Source organism: Silene latifolia, chromosome 4 (genome assembly GCF_048544455.1).
Source record: "Silene latifolia isolate original U9 population chromosome 4, ASM4854445v1, whole genome shotgun sequence".
In the NCBI taxonomy this organism is placed as follows: Eukaryota; Viridiplantae; Streptophyta; class Magnoliopsida; order Caryophyllales; family Caryophyllaceae; genus Silene; species Silene latifolia.
In genome coordinates this window covers 112,131,169-112,153,002 of record NC_133529.1, presented here as the reverse complement: position 1 = coordinate 112,153,002, position 21,834 = coordinate 112,131,169, and the positions used below count along the sequence as shown (strand labels likewise).

The window sequence follows — 21,834 nt, the reverse complement described above, 5'->3', positions numbered from 1 at the left end:
TAAATGTGATGTTTTACGAGTGTAAATGTAACATTTTAAGAGTGTAAATTTGATTTTTTATGACGGAAATTTTGAACTTATATAATTTTAACATTTTACAAGTGTAAATGTGATGTTTTACGAGTGTAAATGTAACATTTTAAGTGTAAATTTGAAGGTCTACGAGTGTAACTTTCGTCCTTTTAGTTTAACTTTGGTCCTTTACAAATGCAACTTTGATCCTTTACGAGTAAAACTTTAGTCCGGCTACCAACAAACACCACCACCGTCGTGCAAATTTATATAATTTTAACAAGTGTAAATGTAAGATTGTAAATGTGAGGAAATACAAGTGTAAATTTAAAGAAATATGAGTGTAAATGTGAGGAAATACAAGTGTAAATTTTAAGAAATACGAGTGTAAATGTAAAGAAATAGAAGTGTAAATGTAAAGAAATACGAGTGTAAATGTTAAGAAATACGAGTGTAAATGTTAAGAAATACGACTGTAAATGTGAGGAGATACAAGTGTAAATTTAAGAGAAATATGAGTGTAAATGTGAGGAGATACAAGTGTAAATTTAAATAAAAACGAGTGTAAATGTGAGGAAATACAAGTGTAAATTTAAAGAATTAGGAGTGTAAATCTGACAAAAATGTATAGAATACGAGTGTAAATCTGAAAATAAATATATTTATTAGATCTAATAATAAAAAACATGACAATATGATTATTTTTCAATAATCTACTATATATTTTTTAGATCTAAGAATAAGATGTGGTAATTGTCTTTAAACACAAATAAGAAAAAAAATAAAAAAAAATAAAAAATAAAAAGGAAAACGAGAAAGAGACAAAAAAAAACACAAATACACGACTCAACACAAACTCTCAGATCTGTACACACAAAAAAAAAAAACACACAAAAAAAGAAAAATGAACAACACACAAATGCACAAATGCACAACTAAACCCAAACTCTCAGATCTTTAAAAAAAAAATGGAAAACGAAAAAGAGAGAAAGAGAGAAAAGTTGTGGTGGTGGAGGGCTTGATGAGCAGAGGCGCGAGGGACGAGAGGTGTTGGTGTTGGCGGATCCGGGGTTGTCATTGTGGGTGTTCTTAATGGCGGTTGGAGTTGTTGGTGTTGGTGTTGTTGTCGAGAGGAGGGGTAAGCTTTTTGGGTGGTTTGGACAGTTGGTCGTGGTGGTGGAGTCGTGGATCTCGTTTGGTGGTTGGTGCCGTGGTGATGTCGAGTGCACGGAGGTGGCGGTGGGGCGTGGTTGGTGGTGTCGGGTTGTGGTGGGTGTTGGAGGTGTTGCTGTGGTGGGGTCGGAAAATGGTGGTTGTTGCCTTTGTTGGAGGAGGCGACGGGAAATGGTGGAGGTGGTGCGTGGTAGTCGTCTCGGATCCGGAAAAAGGAGAGAAATGGTGGGATGGTGGTGTTTGTTGCGAGGAAGTGAGGTGGCAGAAAAAGGGTGGTTGTTGTCGGTGGAGTTGGACGGTGGATTGGTGGGCGTGGGTGGGTGGCGGTGGAGGTGGATGGTGGAGTCGGGTTGGTGAGGAAGAGGAGAATATTTTTTAAATTATTTGGTTTTTGAATTTTGTTGGTTTTTTTTTGAGAGGAATTGAGTTTTTTTGGTTTTTAGAGAGATGAGAGGGGAGGATAATTGTGTGAGATGAGAGAGAAGTGAGTGAAAAAAGAAAGGTTTTATAGTGAAATTAAGGGTTGATTAGTGAGGTAGTGAGAGAGAGTGTTTGACATTAGCATTAATCCCTAATTTTAGCCTTAATCCCCCACTTTTTCCCTTCAATCTCAACCTCTCATCTCATCTTTTCAATGGCCCTAAAGAGGACTTAGGGACTCAATGAGGTTGGATGGACTCACTTGATCTCTTCTCTCTCTCTCTCTCTCTCTCTCTCTCTCTATATATATATATATATATATATATATATATATATATATATATATATATATATATATATATATATATATATATATATATATATATATATATATATATATATATATATATATATATAAATAAATACATAAATTAAAAAAAAAATACATTAATAAAAATGCAATTCTAATATTTTCATAGAGAGTCTTATTCTCTTCTATGATATCCGTCCTCTCCTCCTTGGCTATTTGGAGGTTCCGTTCAGCAGTTGCTATATCGTCATATAGTCAATCGAATCGCTCGCTCCTCGTCAAGCCATCTTTTTTGGCGTCCTTGGTATGGATCGAGCATCCGTAAGGTAGCTCCTGAAACTTTCCTCAATGTGGAGCAACCGGCGGATGAAACTGTTGTTGTTCTCGATCATAGTAAGAGTCTTAAGGATGATATCATTCATTTTGTTGATGGAGTTTTTAGTTTGTTTGAAAGATTAATTAGGGTTTATTCGGAGTTTGTTTTAGCAGTTAGAGTTTGGGAGATGTATAGTGAGATAATGGAATGTTAGTTGAGATAATGCATGTATTTATACTAAGCAATGTGTGATTTGAGTTGTTTTTTAATTAATATATATGTTAGGAAGTTGTGCCATAATCATCATCATATCTCTCTCTGCTGCTTCAAATCTTATTACTAACCCTTCTCATTCCATATTGTCCATTCATATGCACAGGGATGGCAGTAATAATGCATGCATCAGAATTATAACGGGCCGTAATTATGCATGGATCTAGTAATATTTAATTTATTTATTTTTTTATTTTTTAAAAACAAACAACAACGGTTATTTATAAACAACCCGTTGTCTTTAGTTATAACAACGGTTTTGTATATTACAACCCGTTGTTATAACTTTCCCCCCAAAATTGAGTCACACTTTCCACAACGGGTTTTTATAGTTAAAACCGTTGTTAATAGTTTTAACAACTGGTTCCTTAAGAAAACCAACCGTTGTTAAAACCTTTTACAACGGACGCATTAACAACGTCCGCTTTTTTATATAACAACGGTTTTTAACCGTTGTTATAGCCTGTATCTGTAGTAGTGCTCGCTTGAATTAGCCTTAAAAAACGTAAACGAATGATTGAAAAAAAAAATAAAGACTAAGTTACAAATATGATTAAAATATTAGTATCATATACAAATGTTTCTTAATTCATCTTTTTACCGAGATAAAACAAATCACCTAATTTGTTATGTTGTGAGACTTGTGCGACCGTTTAATAATGGCACGTGACTTGGGAGTATTGTTTTTATTTTATTTTTTAACGAAATCAAAAAAAAATTCTAATATACATTATAAGGAAATTTAAAACCACTAATTAGAGCTTGGAATGAATTATAAAATATTATGGAGCTGCAATCTTAATTTAATGTTACTCTGGCTTTAAGGTAGTATTATTGTGAAAGCCCGATTTCTCGTCTTTTATTTTGTATATATCTTGCATTTTACGTTTGTGTGATTGAGATTTGTTTGGGGTACGGTTAGTCGGTTATCGTGAATGGATGCTGGCCGTCTTGGCTCTCTGTTCATGAGTTTGCTAGGCTGATGAGTTAAGTGATTTTTTTGGAATATAAGGATACAGGTCCACAAATGTTTTTTTATCGATGCTTCAAAGTTCCATTGCACTTTATTGAAGCGGCCATTCTAATAGTTCTTAGATGGTTTAGCCTTCCGACTAGCAAGCTCGTTTACAGGTGCCACGGTTTACCAGCCGTTTTTATGATAAGGGGAAGATTAATCTATTTTGGAGAAAGTGATTAGGCAGTTTAGTTCCTTTACCTACTATTGCTTTCGTAGAAATTTTGGAGTTCTCAGTATATGGTCTTATTATGAATTGGCATTGGTATTGGTATTTTATTGTTCCGAAATTTAATTGTTTCCGAGGAAATGCTTGACAGTGAAGGCTATGTAGAAGCCTTAGGATGGTTTTAAGAACGGTAAGCCTATAACAGATCAAAGGAGGGGCTAAAAATATACATTAGCCGGCTGGCAAGGGCGGTGGTTGTATATGAAGGAAACTCTATATATTTACGCACACTTTTTTTTTTACAGGTGCCACGGTTTAACAGCCTTATGTTATGCAGAGGTTGCCTAATTTCAGTAAAGTTCAGTAGAGGTTGTGTGTAAGTCGGTGACTAACTGACTATAAGAAAGCAAAAACGGAATATTTCATTCGCAACCCGGGGTCGCACCGATGTACGCTCCTGAAAGCTCAGGTTAGTGGGTTATGCTATGCTTGCGTAATACATGCAGTTACGAGAAATTGAAATTACCAAATAAAGCTGAAAACTATGTGCCTCATTGCTTGGACAGACAATCTCTGATCTCCAAATCATGGAAAAACCAAGACAGAATAACCCCAATTATCGCACCTCCACAAATCAATTCGAGGCATACAAGCAATGGGATAAGTAGAAAAGGGAGCTAAGCTACGTTGTGCGAGACATATACAATTTCTAGAAAACAGAGTGCTGACATTAATTTTTTTTAAACGTCAAATAGTTAGGGGCGGTGAAGGAAGTAACAAAGCAGCTCCTACGAGTGTTACTTCGCGCCAGGTTCAAAGTCCGCCACAAACTCCTGCCAAACGGTCGTACAAGTCGAGGCGCGGAGAAGGAAGTAACAAAGGAGCTGCTACGAGTGTTACTTCGTGCCAGGTTGAAAGTCCGCCACAAACTCCTGCCAAAAGACCGTACAAGTCTAGGCGTCAAGTGGTGATTGGAGATAATACACCAGTACAACAGTCCCACCCTCCTACCAAGTGACCACGCACTAGGAAACAATGTATATCTACTAATACGCTTGCTATTATGTTTATGAATTGATCTATAGCATGATTGCATTGAAACTGAACCTCTTACATGTATCGCAGGGATACTAGATGCATTGGGCGGTAAACCTGTGCCAACAGAAGCACGCCAATTGAAGCAGCCCACTTTATGTCGGAAATGCGGTGCCAAGAAATTTGAGTATGAAACTAAAGGACTGTGTTGCTGTGATGGTGAAGTTCAACTTGCATCTAATGAATATCCAGATGAATTTCCAGACATATTCACGCCTATACAATAACCTTTTTGCGTTCACATCTCTGGGTGGGAGTTTTGATGCAAAGAAGCAGAAAGGGATATATGTTTTTAAAGCTCATGGTCAAGTATACCATAACCTTCCCGATCTTATACCTATGAACAGCATACCTAAGTATTTGCAGTTGTACTTCTACGATGCACAACATGAGAAGAACAATCGTTTAGGGTTGTTCCCGTACCTACAAGAGGAGATAATTACTTTGCTTATGAGCCTCATGGATGATAATCCGTATGGTAGATTCTTTAGATCTCTCCGAGAAATTGAGGTCACACAAGATACAAGGATAATGCTAAACACTTATACAAGCCTTGACCAACGTGTGTATAATGCTCCAACGTCGGATGAGGTGGCCGCAGTGTGGCTCGACAATACAATGTTGCAATAAAATGAGGGCCCACACATCGTTGCCTACGAGAGAGCTGAAACAACACACCAGATTAGGCATTTTTACGGATGCTATGACCCATTGCAAAGATCCACTCGCCATCGCCGAAGGGGGAAAGCGGGTGGCACTGGGTTTGAAGAAGGTTTCCACCCCAACTATGGATGCTTCAACCAGTTCTTTGTTCCCTTTATCAGCAACTGTAAATGAAGAACCTGAAAGTTTAGTAGAAGCTGAAGTTACCAGTAAGTCTATTAAATTCCCAATATCGTCGTCTTGCATACCATTTAAGTTCTAACGTTCAGATTTCTATTACCAGATGCTGCTAGGAGACACACCAAAGCTGACAAACGTATATCATGCAGAGAATGTTATGCATATAAGTTACAAATTCGACCTGGTAACTTGCTTCTTCGAGGAGGAAGGTTGTTCCAGCAATTCATTGTGGATATGTAAGTCAAAATTGAAAACACGCGCCTTGACTTTATACGATTAAACCAAGATACTATTCATGTTGATCTGTACCAAGGGATCTTGGACACCCTAGAGCTTGGGGAAAATAGCGCATCAAATGTCGGGAGAAGGATGATACTGCCACCATCTTTTCTTGGAGGGCCACGTGACATGAGACGTCGTTACTTAAACGCAATGGCTCTCGTTCAAAAATATGGCAAACCTGACATATTCCTGACAATGACATGCAATCCTAACTGGATTGAAATCAAAACAGAACTGGCGCCTGGGGAGCAGGCACATAATAGACCAGACTTGGTTGCGCGGATATTCCATGCTAAATTGACAGCGTTAAGAAAAGAAATAATGGAGAGAAAGGTATTTGGGGAAGTTGCTGTCGTCATAAATGTTGTAGAATTTCAGAAGCGTGGCCTCCCTCACGCACATTTTCTAATTATACTCAGAGGAGATGACAAGATAAGAAACCCGGAGAGTTTTGACAGATACGTCTCTGCAGAGATACCTTCACGAGAAAACCCACATTTGAGAGGTGTTGTTTTACGCCATATGATGCACGGACCATGTGGAAAGGAATTTCCTAAGTGCCAATGCATGTAGTTAAAGAAGGGTAAAAGAGTGTGCAAGTCCAAGTATCCAAAGAAGTTTAGCGACTTCACCACAAATGGCTCGGATTGTTACCCACTGTATAGAAGGTGGGACACTTGGAAGACTGTCTTGGTTAGGAAAGTTAAGATGGACAATAGATCCGTAATACCATACAATCCCTACCTTCTCGCAATGTTTGACTGCCATCTTAATGTTGAGGTGTGTTCCACTATAAAGGTTGTCAAATACCTGTATAAGTACGTATACAAGGGTCACGATCGTATTTCATTCAATGTGGCAGCTGGGGAAACCACTCAGTATGTAGATGAGATTGAAAGGTATCAATCTGGTAGGTGGGTTTCTCCTCCAGAAGCGGCTTGGAGGATTTTTGGTTTCAATTTGTACGATATTTACCCACATATTCACCTGTTGCCGGTACATACACCTAATGGACAAACGGTCAGCTTTGAACCACACGAAACCTTGCAAGGAATTGTAGAGGATGCACATAGAATAAAAACTATGTTGACTGAATTTTTCAAGGCAAACTCTAAACAAAAAGGAGGTCCAAAATACCTGTATAGCGAATTCCCAGAGCACTTTGTCTGGAATGAGAAGCGTAAGGAATGGAAGGCGAGGGACCGTGGGGTTGCGATTGGTAGAGTTGCACATGCAGCTCCTGGAGAAGGGGAAAGGTATTATCTCAGGTTGTTATTGGCGCATGTAAGGGGTCCTACGTCCTTTGAAGACCTGTTGACATTTGAGGGCATTATATACACATCATTTCAAGTGGCTGCTCTTAAAAGGGGCATACTGGAGCAGGATAATGTAGCTGATCACTGTATGGACGAGGTCGTGCAGGTAGAAATGCTGCTTGCTTTGCACCGGTTGTTTACAATGATACTCATTTTTAGCTGCCCAAATAAACCTAAATATTTTTGGGAAAGGTACTACGAAGCTCTTTCAGAGGATTTCAGAAAACAAATTGGGAATGACGAACAAAGTCTTACAGTTGACTGCTGGACAGATTGAACAATTCTTAGAGGGGATGGGCAGAACTTTTGCAGATTTTAACCTACAACATCTACAGATTGCAGAAGAGCCGGGGCTGCATAGTACTAGGGATATAGAGGATGCACTTAATGTTCCCGATCCTCATGAACAGCTCGCTTATAAAAAGAAACTAAATGTGGGCCCAAAAAATGCATATAAAACAATAATGTATCATGTGAAAAATAACATACCTGGGGCTTTTTTCATCGATGGACCAGGTGGAACAGGCAAGACTTTCCTATATGGTGCTCTCTATGCAAAAGTTCGGGCGATGGGCAAAATATGTTTGCCTACTGCTACGTCAGGAATCACAGCGTCGAATTTGCCAACGGGCAGGACTACACATTCAAGGTTCAAGTTACCGCTCGACACTGATGAATCTCTTGCATGTGTTGTTCCTAAGCAAGGTAGTCTTGCTTGTTTGTTGAGAGAAGCATCTCTTATAATTTGGGACGAGGCTTCTATGGCAAAGTAAGAGAACATTGAGGCCGTTAACTTGCTACTACAAGATGTATGCAGCAACTCAAACCTCTTCGGCGGTAAAATTGTTGTATATGGCGGATATTTCTGTCAAGTTCTCCCTGTCATGCCACGCCGTACACAACAGGAGGCGGTTGAGACTAGCATTGTCAGTTCAAAAATCTGGCATAGCCTTACAAAGTTTAGTCTTACTGAGAACATAAGGGCAAGGGCAGATCCTGAGTTCTCTGATTTCCTGCTCAGACTTGGAGATGGGCTGTTACAGTCAGTGGAATCTTCCAATGTGAATTTACCTCCTCAACTAATATTACAACCTAATGGAACTACATGCCCAGTAGAGCTTCTGGTTGATTCAGTATTCCCTGAAGTGAAGCATATTTCATTTAGTCCAGACATTTTCACTGATAGGGCCATTTTAACACCGAGGAACAACGATATGGATTTAATAAACAAATTGCTTATAGAGAAATTCCCGGGCCGAGAATACATATACAAGAGTTTTGATAGGGTCATTGACGACAGCTGTAACGTATACCCGTCTGAGTTCCTGAATATACTCTGTCCTCCTGAAATGACCCCACATGAACTAGTAATCAAAGAAAACTCTCCAGTAATTTTACTGAGAAATCTCGATCCTGCAGCGGGGCTATGTAATGGAACGCGGTTAATTTGCAAGAAATTTTTCCCAAACATGGTTGAATGTGAGATATCGACCGGGTATTACACATGGGAACGTGTATTCCTTCCAAGAATAACATTGAAACCATCAAAAGGGTCGAAATATCCTATTAATTTTGAGAGAAGGCAGTTTCCTATAAAGTTAAGCTTTGCTATGACGATAAACAAAGCTCAGGGGCAGACGTTGGAAAGAGTTGGTGTTTATTTACCTAAACCATGTTTCTCGCATGGGCAATTATATGTGGCTCTTTCACGTGCTAGGTCGGCACAACAGCTCAAAGTATTACAGGATATACACATAGGTGATGACGCTGACACATCGTCTGTGAATAATATCGTCTCTTTTGAAATGTTGAGAAGGGCGGGGATCAGGTCGTGGTGAAAGGTTAGAAATACATTTTGCCTTTTGTAAATCTGTCCAATTAGGGCCGATGACCTATATTCGCAACCTTTTTAAAGTATACTTGAAAACAAGGTTGCTAGCGCTTAAGTATGTATACAACATACACAAATTACAATGAGGAAAGATAATGGACGTAAATTGAGGTACATTGTTTGGACTAGGCAGTCAATTGTGTAGGAACAAAATACGAGCGAATAGAACTGACTCTCCACTTTCTATTGTTTCAGGTGTGTGGGAGCTATGGCGAAGTATACAAACATTACTGCAGCCGTCATGTTTTGTGTAGCGCGTGGTGTCCAACACTATGAACAACGGACCATCCTTCTTTAATAAACGTGAAGATAATCCCACGTGCTCTATGTGAAATAAATGTGTGTATTTTGTCATGATTAACTAAGTTAACAACGATTATCATGTGCTCTATGCATGTTTTATTGTGAACATTGAACGGACAATGTGACGTAATTCAGAAGTCTTTTCAGGTGAAAAAAAAGGTCTTTTTGTGTTTCCTTGGAGTTTTTATTATGTAAATTAGTAGTAACTAGGGTGGATGAAATGGGATGTTTAGCTTGGTAGTCTACGCAGTAATGCCTTTGGTCACTTGCTCTATAGGATAATTGAAGTTGTAGAGCTGGTAAGAAGAAGTAGCAGGTGTATAGCTAAATCCCGGCATGTTTACCGTTTTTTAGAAAGGCATCGCTGTTCGGTGGGTATTTTTTAAAACAGTAGCAAAAATGGCAATGGCCTCTAAACTATGAAAAATATATCTGGATTTGGATTTTTTGCAGTCTACATATGGCTCACTATTTAATAGATGCATTTCAGTAGATAATTAAGAGTGAGAACGTTCGTTGCATTAACTTGCGGGATAACTTCAAACAGCACCAAGGCAAAGACATACACAAGCCGATGAAAATATCTTGGGGGTACCGCGCGCCCATGTCCTAAGGGACAAGAAATGTAGTTTAGTCTACTCTCTCGTACTCCGTGCACAAATGTTTAGCATTTGTCTGTCACATAATAGTAAAAAAAAACTATGATCGCGGCTATGGCTATTAGTTAGTACTTGCTTGTTGCTACCTCGACTAATACATAAACTACCTAAACTACTGGCCAACACTTTTAATGCCAAATTTTGTATTCTAACATATTGAGAATTGGTAAACAAAGGATGAAATAAAAGTTTTATTCGGACTCAAATAAACTACTCATTTACGACCATTTCCGAGTGTAATTATACAATCTAATCTTACATAAAACACGCATCAGACGAGTGAATTCATAATGTGATGAACTGCGAATATTAGAACAGGGGCAAACCAAAGAAATCCGTCTTCCAATTACACTAGATCGTTCTACATATTGGGGTTCCGCGCACAACGCGCGCGGAGCAACAACTAGTATTCAAAAATATAGTTACATATTATTTTTTGTATAAATTTTACTTTCACAATATATAATTATATATTCACAACGTATAAATCTTACATTCACAAGGTAATATTGCATATTCACTAGATACGACATGTGAATATGTCACCTTAATTTTGTGAATATATATTTATATATCATAAATGAACATTAAAGTATATCAAATTTGATCTCTATTTATAGAGTAAAAAAATGAACGCTAGTAATAATTTTTTATTTTTTTTAATAGTTTTTTTTAACCATTTAAATGAATGTACAATTTTTAAAAACTACCCACTACTATAGAAAGATCATGGGTGGGAGTACCATACACCATACACATGGGTGTATGGTATAAGAATTGCAATTCGACTGTCACGACTAATTTTCCAATGAGACCGTCTCAAAACAATAAGAGAATTGTGAGACCTCTCACATAAAAGGTACTCCCTCAATTCATATGAATTTTACGTTTGTTTTACATGCTCATCATTTTATTACAATAAGAGTCCTGATGCGTACATGTTATTTTGCAATATGCCTACTTCCATGTACTACTACATTGACAACTTTCATACCTAGACAATACGTGAGAGTATCATAATGGTCACATAATGTCTTGTTTAATTGGCTTATTCTATTTTTGTTCATCTAACTTTTTTTTTTTTGCAAATTTGCTCATCTAACTATTGATGTGTACACATTAGAAAACATAAAAAGTAGATGTAAATATTATATTGAGTTCAATAATTTTAAATGCGAAATGGAAATCCAATGGCAGAATACGAAAAAAATTAGGAGCTATCTGTTAGGCCCATACTTTCAGTGTGCTTCAGGCGCCAAACTCTGAGACAAATTTTGTAGTCATGTTTCTTGAACTGAAGTGTCATAACATGCCACATATTCGGACATCATGGAGGATCGAAAAATAACTCAGTTTTTTGACTTTTCCATGACATTGCACCTCTATAATATAAGATAGACATAGCCAAGAGTGCAAATATTAATGTCAGGACATCAAGAAAGATGTGACACAAAATAAGAGGGCGTATATTGTATTGACCTAGCAAAATTTAATATTTTTTTCCACAATAAGAGGGATCTGGAGGGAACTATTTCCCATACTCCAAGGTTAGTACACATATTGTCCATACTTCTATTTTCTGTATTAGGCCGGTCGACTCAATATGGTCGGGTTTGCAACCCCCCACTTACCCAACCTAGGTAAGTAAGGATGATACCATCTCAGTTTTCCGAGGTAATACATCAAAACTCCAATTAAGAAATATTTATCACAGTCTCAGTTTAGTGATTAATTCATTACGAATAATACAATGTGAATTATACATTATACAAGACTCAACTACAACGATGATACTACTACTACACTAACTATGACCGTCAATGCTTGTCCCAGACCTCGCATGTCAACACAACCAACCTATAACTAGTTGCTTCCCAATATGATCGAAAATATTATATAGATCATCACAGTTTGAAAACGATATCAAGTCAGTCTCAATAATGCAAATGATCACAGAAAACAAACATGTCACAACCGAACAAATATCGGGTCAAGGGTTAGGTCGGGTTGGTTCAGGTTAGAAAAAATAAGGGCGTTATCGGTTATCGGGTCAGTTCGGTTTGGATTCGCCCAATTTTTGGTTGTATCGGCTCAGATTTTGGGCGGGTCGGGTCAGATTCCTCAAGTCGAGTCAGCTTTTACCGGCTCTAGTGACAATATATTATGATTAACTCCACTTCTTCTAGACCTTATATGGCACCAAAAGCAAACGCCGTTGAGAATACTACTTTGAAATAGAGGTGATCAAAAGCGGGCTTGAGCCGGATACGGGCCGGGCCCAGCTGCTAAAAAAGTGTCCGACGGGCCTTATTTTTTAGCCCGAGCCTGCTAAGCGGGTCAATTTCCACTTTCCGTTCCCGCCCACTTCAAAAGAGCGGGCCGTCCCGCGGTCCTGGCTTAAATTAAATACAGAAATTAGTGTTTCTATTAAAATACGAGTTTTTTTATCGCTACATCCCACTAAAACTTAACAATTGTCTTTAAAAGCTTACCCTTAAGAAATTATACTAATTTTCAAAAGATAAGTTTACTAGATTTTGCAAAAAATACAAGTTTGGCAATGTTCTACTGTTCTACTACAGACATCAAAAGTTTAATATTGCCTTAGTATTTGTGCGACATTGTTAGCGGTTACATACACTCCCGTGTAAATACTTGAAAGGTACTATCTTTATACGACAATCCCATTAGCATGTCCATTCTCGGAGAATCTTTATACGACAAGTATAAATACCGACAATCTTCCACTTATACGTAATGCATAAGTATTCATTTGCACTACCTAATTGATTTAGAGTGTATAAATTGTAAATGAAATGAGCAGAGAACGTCGGAAGATTGAAGGTTTGAGCAGGGCCGTCTCTGAGATTTTGGGGGTTCTGTGCGGGGATTTCATAGTAGGCCCCAAATCAGAGCCGTTTTGAGATTTAGAAGGCATTTTTTTAACTATTGGCGGAAAACAAAGATAATAAATTAAATGAGGGTAATATTATGTAGCAAAAATAGATGTGTAAAATGGTTTTAAACATTTATCGTTAAATGAGATCTTTTAGTAATCACTTTTATCCATTAATAATAGAATTGTGTTTAAATCTATTGTACAATCATATTAGTGTAAACGGCCTTACACAGGACTTACCCATTATATATTTGCTCAAGTAAAATATTAATATTAAATTAAAAAGTTTGTGTATAAAAGAAAGTAGGAACTAAGAAGTATATGTTATTATTTAGGGTTTTTCTAATGTGTGCCATAAGAATACATGTTAATAACCTAATTAGAGAAAGATTGTTGATAATATCTGACTAATTATGGTAAATGTGAGTTTGTGGATCACTCATTCAAGATATATTCTCAACAATTTTTTTTTTTTTGGATTATTAATGTGTGCCCTAAAGAGACACGTTAGAAAAACCCATTTATAAATAGCAAATTAGAGAGAGGGAAATTAAGGGGACCCAGTTGGAGTAGAAATGAGGGAAAAAAAAAAAACAAAACAGGAAATTAGTGGTGGGGCCTCGTTTAAAAAAGAAGCAAAACTACTTCAGAAAGAATCGAGCGCGGGACTTTCGTGAAAAAGTTAAATGTACCTACCACTATACTATTAGCATTATACTGAATTTGGCTGTATTGTTTTTTTTTTTTTTTTTTTAGACAAATGTGTACTATCATATACTCCCTCCTATTCATTCATTTTGTCTCCCTTCTATTTTACACAAGAATTAAGAAAATGACTTTGGACCACACAAAACACTCTATTCCACTCTACCCCACATGTAATTAAATTTGGACCACACAAAAGTTACCAAAAAAGGAAAGAGGGACAAAAATCTGACTAGCTTCGATAAGGAAAGAGGGACAAAATGAATGAATAGGAGGGAGTATAAATAAAAAGCGTAGTTTACACAAAACTATTACAATACCAAGTCGTATTACAGCTAAGAAAATGCTTGAGACGATTAAAACTGCTAGATAAAGCAACATGAACAGAGCAGTTGTTGAGGTCGTGTATCATACTCAGAAGTCGGAAGCTCCTGAATTGGAAAAGTACACCTTGCGAACAAAACCGAGGCAAAAATCATAGCCTCGATCGAGCTAGAATATGAATTTGAAGATGTGAAGAGCCAAAGCATTGAAATGCTTCATGTGCAACAAGGTCATTGCAGTAAACCTTGAACGATCCAACCGATAAGTTCTTGTGGAAAGTAACATCCGTCCGAAAATAATAAGAAAAGTGTTGCGGGAAAGAGGATACAGTGTTGCTAACCTTAGTGGAGAAAAAGAGCGGGCATAGGCATTGGAATGGCAACTGAAATCATGTTGTCGAAGAGAAAGACGAGCAGTTTCAGCAATAATCTCTTCAGTAAGGCGAACAACTGTCTCTCGAAAATCACATTATTCCTGTTTCCAAATTGCGAACATAGTGAGAGGAAAATGCGCAGAGCATGTCATTACCGTCTGAGGAGTAATTGATGTAGCGTAGAAAGTTTTGAAACCAGGTTAAGAATGAAATATGAGAACCAACGTCCCGATCAATGCCAAGAAGACCGGCGCGGCCAGATCGTTTGATAAAATGGCGATCCACGGAAAAGATGGCTTAAAGTTTCACTTCTTCTCATGACAAAAAGAGCATTTTGGATAAACCGGCATACCTCGTCGAATAAAAACATCCGCAGTAGGCAAGATACCGTGAACAACTTTCCAAAGAAAAATCTTGATATGAGGTTGACAAAGTAGGCTCCAAATGAGAGACCATTTAAAATCCCGTTTAGCACGAGAGTGATGCGCGTCCGATGAGGGAAGGCTGTATTGTTTTATTTAATAATTTTACTTGCAATAGAATTGGGCCCTCATATTTGGAGGCCCTGATCCGGGCCGGACCTGGATTTGAGGACTTTTATGAGATTATATTTAATAGCGCGCCTAACGGGCTACCATGGGCAATTTTTTAAGTCCAAGCCCGTCTATTTATTTTAACGGGCCTAACTTTCTTGTCCGTTCAATTCTGCTTTAATTTTTGATTTTTCTGTCTAAAAATTCGCTATTTTTTTTACGGGCCGGACGGACTAGGCCAAACGGATGGAACCGTACTTGATCCGCTCTACTTCGTAACAAACTACTACGACTCTACAACTTTACGACACAACGAAATTGCGAATTCACTAGCAAAAATCCACATAGATTGCAATTTGAGGGAAATTACCCAAAATACCCTTCCCTCTTATTGCAACTCCCGCACAAATCCAACAGTCAATAAGCCCTAAACCGTCATTTCAAGTCCTCCCTAATTTCCTATCCATCCCCAATTATGTCAGCAATAAATCTATAACACCTTTCTCGCTCCTCCAAAATTCCTCCCTTCTTTCTCTCTCCTCTGAATTTCCAACACCATCGCCGATTTTATTCAAGTAAGACTTCCGATTCATCCTTTAATCTTATCTAATTATGCTTCATTAGTAGTTAATTATCTTGATCAAATCACTAATTATAATGTTTAATCTGATTTCTGAGTATAATTGTTTATCGTATTGTCGAATTATATGATTTTTTGTTTGAATTACTGATGTTGATTTTTATCAGAATTACGTAGTCGATCATAATCTTATCTAATTATGATTTATCAGTAATTAATTAGCTTAATTCTATTGTTTTTTTCGATCAAATCACTAATTACATTGTTTAATTTAATTACTTCGTGTTATTGTTTATCATATTATCGAATTCTATGATTTTGATTTGAATTAGTGATGTTATAGCATTAATTAGCTCAATCTTATCGTTTTTTTTTTTTGGAATCAAGTCACTAATTACAATGTTCAATCTGAGTACTTCGTGTCAGTGTCTATGATGATCGTCGAATTCTATGATTTTGATTTGGATTCGTGATGTTGTAGCTTTGATTATTGCTAGACTCACTTAACTGCTATTTAATCGATCATATTCTTATCTAATTATGATTTATCAGTAGTTAATTAGTTTAATTCTAATCTTTTTTTAGATTAAATCACTTATTACAATGTTCAATCTGATTACTTCATGTCGTTGTCGATCATATCGTCGAATTCTAGGATTTTGATCTGAATTAGTGATGTTATAGCTTTAATTATTGTTACGTTTACTTACCTGATAACTAATCGTTCATATTTCTTATCTAATTATGAATTTCTGATTTATCAGTAATAAATTAGCTTAATTCTAACCGTTTTTCCGTCAAATCACTAATTACAATGCTAATCTGATTACTTTGTGTCCTTGTTTATAATATCCTCGAATTCTAGAATTTTGATTTGATTTAGTGTTTAAGCTCTGATTATCGTTACGTCTACTTAACTGCTATATAATCGATTATAATTGAACGAATTGGTGTATGTGTTGGTTGGAATTACAGGTGACTGTTCAAAAAGTAATTTGGCTGGATTTTGTGACGAAATTAGGGTTTGTATATATCAAGGGAAGAATTTTGAGATGGCCTGTCGGGGATTTTGGGAATGTTTATTAAAGCTACTGAACTTTCTGATGACCTTAGCTGGGCTAGCAATGGTGGGGTACGGGATTTACTTGTTTGTGATGTATGAGCAAGCTAATGTAGATCCAGGCATTGCCCCTGTGAGCGGTGATGAACCTTTGATTCAGCTTGGCCGTCCCCTGCTAATGTCCTATTCGCTGTCGAACAACATTTTGGATAATCTTCCTAAAGCTTGGTATGCTGATCTTTTCTACGTTGTTTGTGTGACTCTAAATTGTTTAGATTATGACATGATTGTGTTACTAACATTTTCTTGATGTAGGCGGTAAGCTTAGTGATGTTTGTGTTAGAATATAATGTTACTAATCTTTTTGTTGACGTGGAGCTAAACTTAGAGGCATTCATGTTAAACTAAGGCGGGCTTGTGACTTGACCTGGTGATAATTTTTTGACGGTGTTTGGAGCCTGGAGAGCTGTGGCTATATGAATGTGGTTGTGAGGCGAATAGCTTGTATTAGCAATATAATTGTGAGGTTACACTTTTTGATGTTTACAAGAGCATGCTATTACTCCCATTTCAGATAATGCCTTTATATAGTGAGTAGCCCTGTAGACATGTATGGACGTATGGTCGATGATATGACTGTTAAAATTTCTCTGTCAAGAGCAGTGTTATTTAGATTAGGCCAGGAAATTCCTGATGTCCTTTCTTATTATTGGGGTGCCCGGTGCCTCTAAGTGCTATACCACTTGGTATGTTGTCAATATGTGATTTACGTTACTCAAACTCGAATACGGATGTTGAACTTGGTACATATCCGAGTGTCATAATTGACATAACTCGATCTTTTGGACACGTGAATCGTCTTCTAAAAATTTATATATTTGAAATATATAGTACTAATATTTTGGATGAAATAACGAAATGCTTGTAAAATAAGGCTTAAAATCAGTAAATATCGTACTAAATATTTTATACACTCTCTTCCTCTACTTCCGGCATGAGGCCTTCCCTTTCGGCTCTTCTACTGAAATGCGTCGGGTTGATAAGCGTTGGGTGTGGTTTACGTACTTTAGTGACATTACCCATGTCCGTGGGTTTCGTATTCGACATATGCACAACCCTAGTACTGTAAGTGTTGAAGTAACATTTTTTCAATCTCTGCAGTATGTCAATTTCCTATAGTTACCTGGTATTTTGAAATAGAGCTTTATCATTTTTTACATTTTTAACCATTCTTCGAGGGAGAAAAGCATTATACATATCAATGGAAAGGTTTAGCATTAGTAGTATTTCACTATTGCCACTCATGCTTCTTCTGTATGTTGACGGGGAATAATCATGTTCATGTCTTGTTTGTCCAATTCTTACACTCCTTATCTCCAGTTTGCTGCTTATCTTTTTATTGTTTATTTCAGGTTCCTATACCTGTTTATTGGTGTTGGTGCTCTTTTCTTTGTCATATCGTGTTGTGGTTGTATTGGTGCTTCAACAAGGAATGGTTGCTGTCTCTGTATTGTATCCTTCCAGTTAGTTTTATATACGTATTTGTAGGTGATCATGCTATGCTTATGCTTCGGCATCTCTGGTTATGTCACACTAGCATTTTTCAGTTGCCGTGTCAGGACAAATTTATTTTGCTTCAGTTTTTGTCCTTGAAATCAATTTATTTGGCGGCAGGTTTACTCACTGCCAATGGGTATTATGGTGGTGTTTGGCCTAGCTTTAAAAGTGCTTTTGCAATTGAAAAAGTAAAAACTAGGCCAAACACTATAAAGTAGGGAGGATTAAAAGTGTTTTTAAAAAGCCAAAAGTTGATAACCAACCCCTAAATGTAGAAATAGGAAATTGTTACTTCTACTTCTACTTTTCACTCTAGTGCCTAAAAAACCAAAAAAGTAGTTAGGCCAAACATAAATATTAAAACGTTTTTAAAAAAGTTTGGCCAAACAACCGAAATTTTTCCGAAAAGTAACTTGTGAATAAACTCATTTTATAAAGGAAAAGCTATTTTACATAATCAAGGCCAAACAGCACCTATGTTTTCTGCAGTTTTACATTGGACCGTTGGAGCATTAGCTATTAAATTTTAGAAACAAAAGTAGCGTATGGATATGATTTTGTACTTTTGTAGTTGTATTATGATATCTAATCGGTCGACTGGTTCATCAGATGGTGAAAACATGAGGATGGGTAGTACTGCGTAACTACTATGCATCATCTATGTTAGATGAGAAAGCATATTTTTGTTAACATGTATTGTAAAACATACTTACGTTCATATTCTATTGTTTAGCACACTGTTGTTACCCATTAAATCTGTTGTTAACCTCCGCTTGTCTGATACATGCTGAATGTTCGTTAGACTGCAAAATTTGAGAATGTAAAGCATATAGTCTAATTTTATAGAATATAGTCGGAGGGGGCTGGAATAGACGACTAAAAGCATCCCTCTTGCTAGCTTGATGGATGGTTAGAATATCATATTCATGTGTTCAGCTTCTGTAATTTCCTTAACTAACAGCAGTATGCTATATTCATGATCTTGTTGATCTTAGTGGAGATCGGATGTGGTGCCTTTATGTACTTCAATGAAGGCTGGGAAGATGTAATGTCTTATTAACTCTAGCACATTTTGGCTCCGTCATTGCTATTATTTAAATTATCTTCATCTAGACATCTACTATCTTTCCAGGATATCCCGAAGGACAAAACTGGAAACTTTGAAAAGATTTTTGATTTCCTGGACGACCACTGGGGCCATGCGAAGTGGTTTCTTCTTGGTTTTGTTGTTTTTGAGGTTTGTGCCCCTTCTATTAATGGTCCCAATTTTCTCTTAATTAGTCATCAGTGATTTTATTAGCATTTTTTTTTCCCGAAAAAAATATTACTTGTGCTCCTTCAGCTCTTATTCTTATCATCCGATCACAGGCGCTGCTGTTCTTGTTAACACTCATTGTTAGAGCGGTGAATAGGCCAGCTGACTACGACAGTGATGAGGAGTTTATTAACCCAAGGCAATCGTTTAAGCAGCCTCTTATCAACAGACCACCCCCTGCAACAGGTGTACCTGTTACTGGTTCTGATCAGAGGTCCACTAGGAGTGATGCCTGGAGTGCACGTATGAGGGAAAAGGTATGGCTAATCAATCTTTTTATTTTCCCCTGAAATATGCTTCTTGTAGTGCTGCCATCGTAGTGGTTTTGAATATATTTAAGCTGGCTAAAAGAGATGTTGAAAAAATGTTGTCGAATATCCCCTTCCAATAAATGTTTCCCGTGTTGGGGAGACTAAGCCCTAAGGGCTTACTTTGGATGGAGATAAATGTTACTAGGGTAATACCATAATAGAGCCTAAATGAATTAGAAAATGAAGTGAAGCGATGTTGGTGGAGGATAGAAATGAGGAAGATAGTGTAATAGTTGCTTCATTATTAAGGGAGTAATAGTTATGTAATACCCCATATGGAGGTAATGGTTCCTCCCTCACCTCCTCTTTCTTCTCTCCACAACCACTACTAACCACTAATCTCCTCCCATTTTTTTCTTGTTTTAGACTCCATTACTCAGGGTAATAATTGCCTTCATTCCAAGCAAAACCTGAATTTGAGTGGATACCAAAGTTGGAGGGAAGACTAGGGTGTGGAGGGGAGAGAGGGCCCTTCAAATCTCTCTCATGTTGGAGAGATTAGATTGGAGTGGATACCGAAGTTGGAGTGAAGAGAGACCGGGGTGGAGGAGAGAGAAGGGAAATTGAATCCCTTCAAATTCTTTCCGTGCGGGAGAAAACTAAATTTGAGTAGTTGAGGGAAAATAGAATAGAGTCCTCCATTTTCCTCCAACTCAATTTATTATCCTAACTAGCACAAATATTCCCTCCATTTCCCTTCCCGCCCCTCCAAATTCCTCCATCTATTAGTTTTTGTCGATAACATGCTTCAACGTGCAACTTTAACATGCTTACTCTGTTTTACCTGCTCACTTTTTCCTATGATTTTGACATGGTTTTGCTGTTAGTATGGACTTGATACTGCTGAGTTCACATATAACCCCAACGATCAAAGCCGGTACCAGCAATCAACTGCACAGCCAACAGAGGAAAAGGGGCGGTGCACCATCATGTGAGAGAGGTTGTGTTCTTTTAAGTTTCGAACATGCCAGCCGCATTGCTGACAGTTGAGATCCTCTTTAGCTCCTGTAAAGCACTTGATATGAATCTGGGAAATCACGAAAATTTGGAAGTTGTGTGTAACATCTACATCGTCTTATTTTTTTAAGAACCAGAAATTTACTTGGTCGTACAGTTGATTTTGAGTGTAACATGCGTACAAACTGCTTTTAAGCCATGTTTTTATGTTAAAAGACCAATTTAGGGTGAGCAAGTGTTATTGTTAGAGACTATTATTAAACAAAGGAGATATGAGGGTTGTGGCGACATTGGAAAGAAACCGGGCAGAAGAGAAGTCAACAATGGGCAATACGGAGTACTTGTTAATATTTGCAAGTTTTAAAGCACAAGTTTGGTTCAATAACTCAATTGATCTTTCGCCATCTCTGTCTAATAGGACCATGACTCCACGAGGACAATTCATTGTTTGTCAATAATTGTGATTTAACTGTTAAACAGTAGTGTATATTGGAGTATCATAATCCAGAGTCTCATCTTATTGTCAAGTTGATTTAGTTAGACGCAATCACCTAATCAGAATCTAAGGTTAGGGGTTGAAACATTCTCGTAAAGGCGAAGTAGTAATATAATTGACGTTCATCAAAGAGACTCAAAATTTTCACCGTCCCGTGGACCAGCGCCCTTGTTAGAGTGCTAGAAGCCTAAAACCACTGGTTGCCTGGTTGGACTTAGTCTAGTACTTGTTAAATTTAGAAAACGAAGCAATTGACCAAAGCCGCTTATTAAATTTCCATTTCTTATTAGCGATGACGCCTAGAGGGTTTAAGGATAAACGCAGATTAGAGTTAGGCATTGGTCTTGCTTCAGACGTGCCATTTTGGTCTCAAGCAATAAAACTAGATTTTGTAACCATTTCACAACCAAATGTGATTATATATTGAAAAACAAGTTACCATAATTACGCTGTAATACTGACTATTCCATTGTGGTTACATTTTACCATAAAATAGTCACATATGTCCGTCTGAAACTTCAAACGAAAAGTGGCCGTGTGAAACAAGAATTTGCGTTAGGGTATAGGCCGCGAAATCTAAAGTGAACTTGCATTCCATTCTAGCAGCTTATTACCCTACTTATAACTCGTTAATTGGACAAGACCAT

The 21,834-nt window shown here is 37.3% G+C and overlaps 2 protein-coding genes across 2 annotated transcripts; both read left to right on the top strand.

Annotated features, from left to right (window-relative positions):
* The first annotated feature begins 7,517 nt into the window (after nucleotides 1-7,517).
* LOC141651948 (uncharacterized) lies at nucleotides 7,518-9,062 on the top strand. Its single transcript, XM_074459637.1, has 2 exons — nucleotides 7,518-7,993; nucleotides 8,042-9,062. The coding sequence occupies exons 1-2, from the start codon at nucleotides 7,518-7,520 to the stop codon at nucleotides 9,060-9,062; spliced, it is 1,497 nt and encodes a 498-aa protein (XP_074315738.1).
* Nucleotides 9,063-15,373: 6,311 nt separating this feature from the next.
* Nucleotides 15,374-20,926, top strand: LOC141653843 (tobamovirus multiplication protein 2A). Its single transcript, XM_074461706.1, has 7 exons — nucleotides 15,374-15,486; nucleotides 16,467-16,779; nucleotides 17,964-18,063; nucleotides 19,073-19,153; nucleotides 19,241-19,345; nucleotides 19,477-19,680; nucleotides 20,562-20,926. Exons 2-7 carry the CDS (start codon nucleotides 16,544-16,546, stop codon nucleotides 20,667-20,669), a joined length of 834 nt encoding a protein of 277 aa, XP_074317807.1. The 5' UTR covers nucleotides 15,374-15,486; nucleotides 16,467-16,543; the 3' UTR covers nucleotides 20,670-20,926.
* The last annotated feature ends 908 nt before the right edge of the window (nucleotides 20,927-21,834 follow it).